This window comes from Xenopus laevis, chromosome 1S (assembly GCF_017654675.1).
Source record: "Xenopus laevis strain J_2021 chromosome 1S, Xenopus_laevis_v10.1, whole genome shotgun sequence".
Classification (NCBI taxonomy): Eukaryota; Metazoa; Chordata; class Amphibia; order Anura; family Pipidae; genus Xenopus; species Xenopus laevis.
This window is the reverse complement of record NC_054372.1, coordinates 176,531,485-176,545,831: the sequence shown is the minus strand read 5'-3', so window position 1 is coordinate 176,545,831 and position 14,347 is coordinate 176,531,485. Positions and strand designations below refer to the sequence as shown.

General features: G+C 36.0%; 1 protein-coding gene across 2 annotated transcripts in view; it reads left to right on the top strand.

Annotated features, from left to right (window-relative positions):
• Window positions 1-14,347, top strand: part of adamts6.S (ADAM metallopeptidase with thrombospondin type 1 motif 6 S homeolog) — a 169,695-nt gene that overhangs the window by 20,042 nt on the left and 135,306 nt on the right. Inside the window, exons 3-4 of one of the 2 annotated variants that reach the window (XM_041580554.1) lie at window positions 2,053-2,378; window positions 13,122-13,290. In XM_041580554.1, the coding sequence (XP_041436488.1) occupies window positions 2,053-2,378; window positions 13,122-13,290 (495 nt within the window). Of the gene's footprint in view, window positions 1-2,013; window positions 2,379-13,121; window positions 13,291-14,347 lie in introns of both variants that reach the window. The other variant, XM_018241541.2, reaches the window with a different exon arrangement.

Here is a 14,347-nt window from a genome sequence, read left to right as displayed (position 1 = left end):
CCCCATATGAGAGTAATAATGAAATTGTGCAAGTTAGGTGAGCCATACACAGACCAATAAAAACTGACAACAGGCTTCCCCAATCCCCGAAAGTCAGCCAGATGTCGATCGGACGGGACTAAAAATCCTGTCGGATTGCAGCTGCATCTGTTCGCTGATGCGGTCCAGCGATCTGACTACCCGTTACCCATCGTTAGGATCCGATCGGATCCACCTCAAGGTGGGCATATCGGGGAGAGATCCGCTTGTTTGGCGACACTGTTGTATGGCACATATTATCAATCATGTTGAAATAATTTGTCAGTGTTTAGTGACCAGCTTTGGTGAATCATCCTATGGTTGTGGTCCAACTCAGATGAACTATCTGTAGAAAAGGAAAGATAAATTATTTCTCTCAGGGAAAAGACTGTTTTCCATTAAGAAATGCCCTCAACAAATATTGAAGCAAAAAGTCTAGTATCTAAGCTATCATTAAAGGGAATTAAGTTAAGGTAATTATGTAGATGTTTTTAATATGTTAATCAGGAAATGTTGTAGATGCTGATGTTTTTGTTTTCCACCCTATTCTTTTCATAAAGGCTTCATTCTCCGTTAGATTAACCTTTAGGGCAGATTTACTAAGTGGCGAAAAATTCTCCAGCAACGGCTTCGCAGCCATCGCAACACTTTGCCAGGTGAAAATTCGCACAGACAACGCTAATTTACTAAAATGCTAAGTTGCGTCCAGGGCGCCAAAAGCTGGTGAATTTTCGCTAGCGTTACTTCGGCAATCAAAGCAAAGATGTGCTAGCATTGGCTAATTTGCATACAGCAGGAAATGATAAAGTTGAATGGACGTATATGTGGCAGCAAATACATTACATTACACAAGTCCAGGGAACCTAAATAAAACAAGATATAGTTGTTATAATGCCCTATACATGAGCCCAGTGTATAGTTAATGTTCCATATGTTAGGAAATGTTTGGGGGAACCTGGTTACCCATAAATTTTTTTGAAGACTTTTGCAGGCTATCACTATAAAAAAAGGAAAAGACACCAGCGTTTTTTACACAAAAGTCCTATGCACTCCAATGCACTTCGCCTGGTCTGAGCTGGTGAAGGAAAGTCTGACGAAAGAGTGGCGTTACTTCCGTTCGCCAGAGCGAAAATTCGCCTGGCATTAGAGTGCGAAGCAACACTAGCTTCTATCTCCTTCGCTAGTGAAGTTACGCCTGCGCCCGTTAGTAAATTGGCAAAGTGACTGAAAGCGGTAATACTGGCGAATCTTCGCCAGCGCTCGTCACTTTGCCCTTTAGTAAATCTGCCCCCATGTATGATGTAGACCGTGATATTCGAAGACAGTTTGCATTTGGTCTTCATTCTTAATTATTTATTTATTTTTAGATTTTGAATTACTTCACTTTTTGTTCAGTAGCTGCCGGCTTTGGAATTTCAGCAGTTATCTGGTTTCTAAGGATTTTTAACCCAGAAACTCTAGGGTGTGGTTGAAAAAGAGACTGTAATATCAATAGGAGACGCTATTGAAACTTTTTTTACTTACTTTTTCAAACCAATATATTTGTTGTTATAGAGAGCTTTTTTTTTCTACTACTGGGGCAATGTCCTCTATTTAAAAAATTAAAAGCGGCAGAAGAGGAAAACAAATAATTTAAAAAAAAAAAATCTCAAACAAAAAATGAAGACTAACTGAAAGGTTGCTAAGAATAGGCCATTCAATTACACAGTAAAAGTTAAACAAACGACCCCTTTAATATTTTTGTCCCCACAAGTGGTAATCTTTGTACATATGACTTAGCAGTCATACCTAAATGCAGGGATTTATTCTGGACTGCAGGACTAGTAATATATTGTTTATTGCATTGTATTTAGTCATACCACTGGTAAATTTCATCTGTCCTAAGTAGTTGTGGTAGTTTTATGTTTGTGTCACAAGTATGACATTTTTTATTAATCTTTTTTTCTCTTTGTATGTCCTTCTTTTTGTGGACTGGCTTGACTCGTGATTACAAAGAGGAATACCTGTCTAACCTTGAACATTACCAATTGACAGTTCCAATAAGAGTTAATCACAATGGAGCTTTTGTCAGTTTTACTGTGAATAGTGACAAACACTTGAGGAGGCGGAGGAGCGTGGACCATAGAGACCAAGAACAGGATGCTTCTAAATTATTTTTTAAAATTTCTGCCTATGGCAAGCACTTTCACCTAAACCTGACTTTGAATACGGATTTAGTCTCAAAACACTTTACGGTGGAATATTGGGGGAAGAATGGGCCAGAGTGGAAACATGATTTTATAGACAACTGCCACTATACAGGATACTTACAGGACCAAAACACAACAACGAAAGTGGCTCTGAGTAATTGCAATGGCTTGGTGAGTATAAATATCCCTCGTATTCCTTACTTGTTAAATATTTGAAATAAATTTCAAAGGGGTGTAACTTTGTTTAATTTTAATCTAAATGGCCATTTTTAATTTAACATATTAATTAAAAATGTGGGATTTTCTGGTATTTTGTTTAAAATGACCGGCTTTTGTTGTTTGATCCTCTGTTTGCTAGCTCACTGTTTAAAATATCCATCTGGTTTGTTCAAAGAGATATGAGGCAGATCTTTACACTTGTGGTCAAACAGTTTGTAGAAGAGACTATTTTACCATGTAGTTAAAGGGACAGTAGACACCTAAAAACACATTTCCTAAAAATGAACACTATAAATAAACACAGCCAATGTTGAATTTTCTGCCTATTGTTTTCGTTTAAATATCCATGCTATCCTATTTGTTGCCATTATAAAGCACTAATTACAGGGGCCCATTTACTTAGCTCGAGTGAAGGAATAGAGGAAAAAAAACATTGTATTTCGAATGTTTTCTTTGGCTACTTCGACCATCGAATGGGCTACTTCGACTTCGACCTTCGAATCGAACGATTCAAACTAAAAATCATTCGACTATTCAACCATTTGATAGTCGAAGTACTGTCTCTTTAAGAAAAAACTTTGACCCCCTAGTTCGCCACCTAAAAGCTACCAAAGTCAATGTTAGCCTATGGGGAAGGTCCCCATAGGCTTTGCTAGATTTTTTTTTTTTTGGTCGAACAAAAATCGTTAGATTGATGGATTAAAATCCCTTGAATCGAACGAATTCGAAGGATTTAATCGTTCGATCGAATGAATAGCGCTAAATCCTTCAACTTCGATATTTAACTTCGACAATCGAATATCGAGGGTTAATTAACCATCGATATTCGACCTTAAGTAAATTTTCCCCCGAAATGTTGGGCTATTTTTACTGACCATTATAAACGGTGCAATTTGTTCAAAGCTCCCTATTTACTTTTAAACAAAACCCTCTCTTTGAGCAGCCCATTATCGAGGACTTCTCAGTGGACTGATAGTTAGTTCTATCAGCTACTTTGAAATTCTTTGGGATCAGGAAGTGCTAGCGAAACTGGCTTAAAGGAGAAGGAAACCACGGTGATCGGCGTCCGGCTTTTTCTTTCTTTTGCATGGGCGTGCATGAGCAGTAGTGCAAAAAAACAAACTCTTAACAAAGAAGACGACTATTTTGTTCTACTGTGCATGCGTCTGCCCTGGGAAATTTGAAGTAAGAAGAAGAAGGAAGCTGATCCTTCTTGTGTTTTCTTCAATCAGTAAAAAAGTTAAAGAAGGAATCTAACTTTGTGTGTTTTAACTGTTTTATTTTGTGTGGTATATTACATTTTATTGTCTTTGATGCTGGTTTGGGACATTTAGGTCTTGTAAATCTTGGTATGGTTCAGTTAGTGACATGATAAAGGCCAATTGTGAAGTTGTACTTACAAATTAGTAGAATAACATTTTTATTTCTTTACCCTGTAAAAATGGCTTTTATGGAAATCACTTGAAATTTTGCAAAGTTTTCAAAATTTGCTACAAAAATAGCTGTTATATTTTCCTTCTTTCTTCCTTTAATTTATTGCAGAAGGCTCAACTCATTTTAATTTCCCTAGCAATTGTCTTTTCACTTTGGATCATGGATAGAATTCATGTAAAAGTCAGTATCAGAGGTCCCTTTAACCATTTGAAGGTGGTTTTTTGCCTTCAAGATTTTCGGGTGTTTGACACTAGTTTTCTTTCAAAAACTCGACAAATTCAAGCTTGTTGTGCCACAATTCGAAAAAGTTGAACAATTTGAGCGGAAAAGCGGAAAACTCATCGTCAAGTTGTGCGATTTTTTTCGCAACTTTTTGTTGTTATTGGTAAATTAAGAGGATTCGGGTTTGAGAGTTTGGTCAAATTTTTTTGAGACAGTCGAGTTTTAGTAAATAACCCCCTAAATGTACATTTATTATGATTGTTATATTTATCTCATCAATATATGTTATTCTGATCTCCTGAGATAATGATCTCAGGAGTTGCAGAGGCATTTCATGGCTATTACTGGGCTGCAGAAACCGTAAATGCTTGACCATCAAGCCTAATTGTCCAATGCTAACTGTTGATGATTTGATGTTGATGATTTAAATATAGACTTCTTTCTGGAGTGCCACTTGTTTCTTTGCTGAATAAAGACCAAGCCACTGACAGGCTGGTAAGATGATTTCACAAAGCCTTTTGTCACTAAGACTCTAGACAACATAGTTCTACCTTGGAAACTAAATTTAGTTCTAAAACATCTGGTGGCTCTTTCCATGCACCTCTTCACAAACCTTCAGATTGCCTTAAGAACTTTTGTGGTTGCTTCAAAAGTAATGCAGAGTGCCTTACTTTAAATTTCTGAAAACTTAAATGGTCCTGAACTTATATATTTCCTCCTTTTTTAATTGTCACTTGAAGTTCCTAAACCTGACTGTTTTGCCAACCTGACTGTCCCTTCTTAACCTGTCAGTTAAGAGTTTCTAACAGACTTCTGCTGCACAAATATGGCAGCCCCCTCATAGAGGAACAGGGTAGTAAGAAAGGTAATGCAAAATACTTTTATGGCAAAAATATAAATAGAACTCAAAGACAGTGTTATGATAGATAATAAAAAAGTTTATTTTCTGATGTCAGTATCTCTTTAATTTCACTCTTTAATCCAATACTATAAGATTGATGCTCCAGCAAGACAAATAGATTTAGGTCAAATGCACCTAAACATGTATAACCCTAATCCTTACTTTATTTAATGTAATTTCGAACTATCTGTGCTGGAATTTATTTCAGATAAAAATATATTATTTTCCTTCTGCTCACCCCAGAATCCTGGGTAGTTCCCTTTCTATGTTACAGTATTTTTTTTTTAACCTCATAGGTTCATTCTTTATTATAACACTAAGGCTAGTGGCAGATATGGATGCGCTCCTCCACTGCTTCTCTGCTGCTCAATGTGCCTGCACCTGAATACATTGCCTCACTCGGATGCAAACAGGTGCAACGGATTTTGGCTCAGAAATGTGTGGTTTTGCATTTTTCTCTGAAATCCGTCGCATCTAACTGCACCCAAGCCTAGGCAATATATCCAGGCACATCAAGCAGCAGAGAAGTGATTCTGCATCATCTGGCACTACCCTAAGGGGCTGGTTGTGGAGGAGGCCTTTTAGTTTTCATTTTAAAGGGTATGTCAGGAAATAAAGGAAATTTGAATTTGAAGAAGGAATAAGTTAATTTTTACAGAGTATACTATAGTTCTCATATGACCAGTGTCATTTTATATGTTATTTGCTGTGCAGACCGTAAGTTACTTTCTGATGATACTAGCCTTTAAAATAGACTGTAGATAAATGGTGAATAATAATGTCCCTTTTAGTCTACTAATCTTTTGATGAGAGGAGGATTATTAAGCAGCGATGTGAAGTTAATTTCACTCTTAATCATATATATATATATATATATATATATATATATATATATATATATATATATATATATATATATTTTCATATTGTGTATATTGCTGGACATTCAGATTAAAGTCAAAGAGACCTAAGAATCTATAACCCTAATCCTTTCTTTATTTACTGTAATTTCTAACTAACTGTGCTGGAATGTATTACAGGTACTCTTATATTTTCCTTTTAGGAATCCATCTCTTAGGAAAACATGATTATATAGAGAAAAAAAAAATTATAATTTGGTTAACTAGTGTTTGTTTTAAAAATCTTTAAACTTTTGATTACAAATGAAATTCTTTATTGCCAAAATGGTAATTCCAGTCTAAAAAAACCCTGATAAATTATGGTGATTCCTGTGTCACTTATTCATCTTCTAAAATCAACATTTAAAGGAGAACAAAGGTTAACAAAGAGTTAGGGCAGACACACACGCTGCTATTTCGGGAGATTAGTTTCCCAGTGACAAATGACTTCTTCTTCTTCAGGCGACTAATCTCCCCGAACCGCCTTCCCGTCGGCTAGAATGTAAATCGCCGGCGGATGGCACTTGGAATGCTTCCTTTTCTGAAGTTGCATCACGAGGAAACTTTAGAAAGCCGAAGCGATCTGAGTGCCATCCCGACGGCGATTTACATTCTAGTCGGTGGGAAGGCGGTTTGGGGAGATTAGCCCCCGAAGAAGAAGCGATTTGTCGCTGCTGCACACTGATAAATGAATCAATCCTTTAGTTGTGCAATTTATTGGCTCATACAAAGTAGACAGGCAACGTTAAGGGCCTAACAGGGCCCTTTATCAAGCCTATAGTGACACACTCCACTCCACTGTGTTTAAAAGTGTAAGGTGAGGGCGGGGACAGGGGCAAGGTAAGTATCTAATCTGTGAATCCACTGCATCTCTAATTTATGCAACTGCATCAATCTATCTCCCCCTTTTCTAAGTGGCTCAACGGAGTCTATTACCTGAAATTTAAGCTGGCTGATGGAATGTTTTGCCTGCTGAAAATGTGCTGGTACTGGTAATGTTGTCAATACCTTATGTATGGTTGATTAGTTTTTAGAGATCCTGTCCTTTATCTTTTGTGATGTTTCTCCTACATACAATAGCCCACACAGGCATTTGAGTAAATAGATTATGTGAAGTCACAGGTGTAGTACTGTCTTATATTGTATCTTCTACCTGAATGCTGATGAAAGAAGGAATCCCCTTTGGTCACCGAATTGCATTGGATACAATGCAGGCATGGAAATGTCCCACATTTAAAAAAATGAGTTTTATGCATTTTGTTACTCCCAACATCCGCTTTTGTTAATTTGTCTTAGAGATTTTTTTGCCCTTTTGTAGGCCATCATTGGTGCGGATTGAAACTGGGAACATCTGGTAAGCAGGACTGTAACAAGGGCCAATGTTTACGTATTATATTCCCTACTTGTCTACTGGCTGTATTAAAATTGCTTACAAAAACCATTCTGTTGTTGTTCTGTTTTTCTTTGGGTTCCCCTTTCAGTAAAGTCTCTCTAGTTTTGTGTTGTACTTTCTGTAAGCCATCCTGTAGTGTGTCTCTGCCATAGCCTCTTTGAATAAAGTGTTCTGACATGAGCTGCATTTCTCTGTCCCTTTCAAGGGGATCACTGGTAATACGCTTGACCCTTTGCAAACTGTGATACTGGAAGTGAGCGTTTCAGAGGTTCAGGATGGAAACTTTCAAAATGTAGGAGATTATTCCTGTCTGTGCTCTTCCTGTAACGGGTTATCTTAAATTTACTCCCTTCTCTTGTAATCTGTACATCCAAAAATCTTAGTGTGAGTCTATCAGAGACTACTGTAAACGTCAATGTATCCTAGTCTATCTGATTTAGAAATTGATGAAATTGTTGCACCTGTGTACCATCCCAAGTTTGTAACAGGTCGTCTATATAGCGTAAGTACAGTAAACAGTGTGTTTTGAATAGACTATTCATGTCTATTATGGTGTCTTCCTTAAAGGACATTTAGAGGTTAGCATAGGTAGGGGCCACATTACTGCCCATTGCTGTTGTATATAAAAAGTGTCACCAAACAAAAAATAGTTTTGATGTAATACTATCTCTAGCAATGAGAGCAAAAATGTTTTTTTGTTCCATAGAATAATCTGCGTTGTTCAAATGAAAATCTACTGCTTCATGAGTTATTGATTTGTACAGAATCGCCACATCAAAGCTCACTAAGAGCACTTCATGTTCTGGTAGTGTGACTTCCTCAAGTAATAATAGTAAATGCGTTGTAACCTTAACATACGATTTCGTGCTCTGGGCCAGAGGTTGTAGTAACTTGTCTAAATAAATCACTTATGGAGACAACACTGACTCTGTATCTGCTACAATTGGCGCCCTGGTGGTTGCTGCAGATTCTTATGTATTTTTGGTAAGGTCTAAAACACCGGCGGAATTGGATTCTCTTTGATAAGAAAGGATTTCCGATCATTATCTATTAATCCTTCCTCTCCAGCTTGGAACACCACATTCATGATACACTGTTGTATAGATATTAGAGGGTCTGGATTAATTTTTTTGTAGACCCTAGAATCCGATAGTTGGGATTCTATTTCCTTTATGTAGTATTGTTTATTCATGGCCACCTTGTCTGCAGGTTTAAACACAAGATTGTCATTCTGTATTAATGCATGTAAACAATTCTTTTCCTTATGTGACAAATTTGATTTGGTCCCCATCATTGGATTATGTTTTATTTTTTGCTTTAACTCCTCTACATCCTTGTTCACCAATTTTATGTATGCTTCAACTACATCATCTGTAGTGGGGGGCACAAAGTTACTTTTGTTACGTAAATTAACCTTCTTAAGTGACAATTGGGAATGTCCCAAGCCCCCATTACTATAAGTTACACCTGTTACTGTGGGTGTTTTACCAAAATGCCGTTTCAACCTCAAATTACGGTAAAACCTGTGTAAATCAATGTCCAAAGCAAATGTGTCACATACACTTGTGGGGCTAAAGGATAGGCCCTTTTGGAGAACATTCAACTGTATGGGAGTCAGCATAGTGTCTGAAATATTATATACTAACGTCTCTGCTGTTATCCCAGTGCATTCTTGTTCGGTTGCTGCCCGCTTTCCTCCTCCTGATGCTGCTCTCTGTAGTGTGTCCAGTTGCCTAGGGAGCCTGGCCCGGTTCTGCCCCCTGATTCTGTTCTCAAGCTAGCTTGGTCATATCACCTTGACCCAGAGGAAGAACCATCCCATTGTTTATTTAAACAGTTCTTTGTTTTTCTGTGCTGTGAAGCGATATCTCAATGCTTTCGCAAAGGTAACACCCTTTTATGACAGTTCTTATGTCATAGGTTCCCAAGTTTATAAAATCTCTGTGATTTTTTTTGTTCAGGGTTCTGACTGTGAGTTCAGAATCCACTGAGCTTGTGTCAAATAAACTCTAACTTTTCTTCTCAAGTGGTCTCTGGATCTTGAGGTCCCACAACACAATTTAGTAGCTTCTAAAGAACCTTACTATATCTTCCTATTTTCAGTGGTACAGTACATACCCTGGACTGTCACTTACTTGTGGTTGGGATCCAAGTCATAAAATATACAGTACCTCATTTACAAAGTAAATTAGTAGACTAAGTGGAATAGAATAGCATTCTACTTTTTTTTTAGATTTGTTTAATAATTTTCTCTATATTATCACCTTTGTGTGAATGTGAACTTACTTTTTGTTCTGATCATTTCCAGCAAGCCATAAACTTAGATTTGTAACTCCAAACCAGATAGCACTAAGCATGTGCAGTGTCACTGACACTTAAAATATGGCTTAACTGTCTTAACAAGACGATAGAGAGCATCTGTGGATAACATTGAAAGTATGGATCATTATTGCTTAAGGTCTGCTAAACATCTCAGTTGGTACAGTAAGATATATATATATATATATATATATATATATATATATATATATATATATATAGATATATATATAGATATATAGATAGATAGATATAGATAGATATATACTGTGTGTATATATATATATATATATATATATATAGATATATAGATATATAGATATATAGATATATAGATATATAGATATATAGATATATAGATATATAGATATATATATATATATATATATATATATATATATATATATATATATATATATATATATATATATATATAGATATATTGTTGTAGCTCCCACCCCCTCCAACTATAGTCAGGTGATCCCACTGGTGTCTAATAAAAGGGCAGCCAAGTTTGGGAGTTTTTCTTTGAAAGCAGCTAGTAAGTTGCAGGTAAAACGTATTCGTCCCTTTTATAAAATGTATAATTAAACCATAGAATTCTTAATGAATCAGATGAAAATTGAGCATAGGACTGGCCAGATATGGGATGACTTTGACGTAGTTGGCCAGCTTAAATATATTTTTAATATTTTTTTAATATATGGACAAACAATCCCTGTGTTGTTTAAAGGGTAAGGCATTTTTTAGTAGCAGTATGCACAAAATGTCGCTGTCTTAAATATATTGATAATGGGTTGAGTGCAGAGGAATCTTGTATTTTCGATATATATATATATATATATATATATATATATATATATGCCGCATTTGCAGACAGATTCTTTCTTTTATAATTGTGTTTTACTTTAAAACCGATAAAATGGGAAATTTCAGAGAAAATATCCAAATTATAACAAAAAAACCTCTAGTTTTTATTGGAAGAAAAAAGCAATGAAGATTAATGTTAATGGTCACATTTAAAATTATTATTATTTGTAACCTTTGCCTGTTCATTTTGTTCAAATGTATTTAAGACACACAACAAGTTTGTTACTTTGCAGTGGGATAATTAAAATAGCAGTTTTTCTAATGCCTTTGAAGATATTCTTTCATCCAGTGCATACAGTAACTATTATTGATAATTCTAAAGCAGTTGTACTTGATGAATTTCATTTTTCCATTCCATTTTTCTTTTAGGTCCAGAATATTCAGTTTGCTATCATCAAAGGAGTATTTCTTTTACTTTAGGTTAAGCGATAAAGCCTAGTCGTGCCCTAAGGAGTTAATCTTCCTATTTTGGGTCATTGACTTGCTGAGACGTTGATTATTCAATACTGTTTTGTAGACCACACAACATTGCTTGACTAGTGAACTTCTTAATGTATTTGTACCAGGATGTCTTAATGTGTTGCTTGGATTTGAAGCATAGGAATTTGATGTTTGTTAAAAAATCTTTGTAAGCTTTTCTGATACTCCAACCGCATGTAGAAATGTGCAACGTTTCGGGGACACTCCACTTTGTCAAGCATGCTTGACAAAGGGGAGTGTCCCCGAAACATTGCACATTGCATTAAAAAACTGCAAGGGCTTGCCCTGCTAAAGCACTTCCTGTGTGCCAGTGAATTTCTTTGTATCCTGTAAGTGAGGTGGCCGACTCCTCTATCACTGGGCACCAGGAGAAGGTCACTAGGTACGTAAGGTGTGGGGTTTTCCCCACCTTGTTTGGAACAGGTTTTGGTCTGGTGCATCTGCTTGACCTCGTTGTTTTAACAGTAGCCTAGTCTGGCTATCCACAAGTTTTCAAAGCTAAGGTGCTGGTATTCAATGCTCTTTGCATTACATAAATTCCCCGTATGTGCCTTAAGGTTTTTGAGGCTTTAAATCAGATAATGATTACACAAGTTTACATTTGTTCTTGCCCAATAATCTGAGCAATTCTGCAACACAAAATTATTTTTAATAGTGAGTTGGGCAATGGCACACATGGACATTTGTTGGACAATTGCAGGGACATCTGTGCTAGCCCTGAGTATTTGGGAGCAATACCGCCTTGCATGTTTTCTCGTGATTAACTAAGATTGCCTCATGTAAAGTACATATGACTGATCTAATTGATCTGGATGGCAGGATTTGCTCCTGTGGATGACAAACTGATACGTGTGCCATTTCTCTTTATCTTTGTAAGCTAGAGCTTTCTTTAATTTCTTTTGGGACACTATCATCCAAAATACATTTTGCTGCATGCTAAGGATCATCCTTTTTACTCCAGCCTTTATAAATTATAAATGTTTTGCTTACCATATTGATATTATTTTTATAATAAGCCGTTTTTATTTTGCACACTGTATTTTTACCCAGTCCTAACCAAAATTTTTTTATTTTTGTAATGGTTTCCGTTGCTTCTGCAATGCCAACTGTGTCTTGTACTTAAACAATACCACTCACAGCGCTGATTCCCATACAAGGACTCCTAGGTTCATCAAATGTTCACTGAAAACCTCTCCTATGTACAACTAATTGAACATAGAGGACGGAGAGTCACACAGACCTTGATTAGGTGCTCAAACGTTTCATAACTGCTAGGTGCAATATACCCCTGTGTCAGAAAGATGTGGTCTCACGGCTCTTTGTGACTCTACAATGGTTCTGTGACTAAAGGGGATGCAAAATAAATTACCCCAGGTGATTTCACTTTAAAGGGCACCTATCACAGCCAAAATCAAACACATATTGACAATCTGACCAGTACAAGCTAAACACGTTTAATCAAACTACATATATAGTTTTTTGAAAAAACTGCAGGTTTTAAAAAAATCCCTTACTTTGTCAAATGGGTTCTTTCACTGAGGGAGGCCATATTGAGACTCTAACAGAGACTCTAATATGCAAATTTCAGGAGCATGCTCAGATTGTAACACTGCTTTGAGTATTCTACCCAGAATGCCTTGTTTTAGTAAACTCCTTCACTAGAAGTATCCACTAGAAGTGCTGCCACCTGCTAACTTCCAGCAGGTGGCAGCACTACTGTACAGCAGCTAACACACAGGTTTGGATGATTTGAAAATAGCTTAGAAGGGTTGATCAGCAAGCAAGGAATTTGAACGGAGCATGTGCGAGATTTCAGAGCTACAGTTGGCTGGGAAGATATAGGTAGGAGGAGCCAGTGAAATCCAAGATGGCTGCCTCAGCTAGAACTGCAGTGGAGATAGGGGAGATCTTGCAGAAGGTATAGTGAGCTGATCATTTACATTATACAAGCAATTCTAACTGTTTTAAAAATCAGATTTCTTGAACTTTCACATAGTGTATTTACTTAGTAAATGATTTTGGTCATGATTGGTGCCCTTTAAATCCATTTTTGATAGAAAAGTTGACAATGTGCTTGAATTGTTACACGTGATGAAACCAGTTTTTCGAAGGAAGTTCTGCAGAAATACCTACATTATTGGGTTGCCTAAATTGTTCTTTATTCTTTCTTCCCTAAGCATGGAATTATTGCTACAGAAGACGAAGAGTATTTTATTGAGCCTTTAGAGAATGTCACAGAAAATTCCAAGCACTATAGCCATGAAATGGGCCACCCTCATGTTATATACAGAAAGTCTGCTATAAATCATCATCATTCAAGCAACCAACCTCATTGTGGTGTGAAAGGTAAGATGCGTCTAGAGTTTCTATTCCACGCATAGCTACCCTAGTTTTCTGAAATGTGTCCCAACAGTTCTTTTTATAGTGAAATCCATTTGCTGTTATCCATAGATGCAGAAAAGATCAGTGTCTGTATGCTTGAAATTTCTTGTGTCTGCATAGTTGGTAACTGTTTATTAAATTTGTGCCAGCCACATTTCCTCTACCCTTTGTTTTCATTGCAAATATTTGTGTTATACTAGTCCCTCAAAATTTGCACTTTGTTTTCTATAGGTTTTGCACTTAGGAAACACTTTCATCTTGTTCTCTAATGTTATGTAAATGATTATTTTAAACTGTTTAAAAAAAAGTTATACATAACATATCGGCCAGTGTATTTAATTACCCATACTGCATAATTCGTATTCACATTTTGCAACATGATAACGAGTAAATTGTTGGTGATTTCATTAATGGTTGTGTTGATTTAAGCAACAAATTGGAATCTTTAATTCAACTCATTGTCTTCATATTACTTTATTTTTTTATATACTACAGAATATTTGCTTGCTTGTGTACAGTTCTCTCTGGTGTTTTCGGAGCGATTATAGACTTTTTTCTTAGAGTTCTCCTTATCTCCTCTTTAATACCCAATTAAATATAAAAATATAAAAAAATTTAGGAGTATTGGGAAATATTTAAAACATAAGTATATTTACAATGCTACGAAATATGTTGGCACTATATAAAGACATGTTAATAATAATAATAATAATAATAATAATATTGTAGTGGAAGTGTAGCTGGTGTTATCGAAATTGCATCAGACATACAAAATAGGGTTTTTGTCTGTGCTAATACCTGTCCCAATGTTTTTGTAGTAATTTTACATATAGGGATTTTAGATCTCAAACTGTAGTAAATCCGTCTTTTTGAAAATGTACGGGGCCAGGGAATTCGGCTTTTAAATCCTATTTTTTGTTTGTTTGAGGATATTTGAATGATATGGAATTGCCATAATATTGTAATACATACACATGTTAGATAATGTGCATGTTATTAAGTGATTTTTTACAGAAACTTT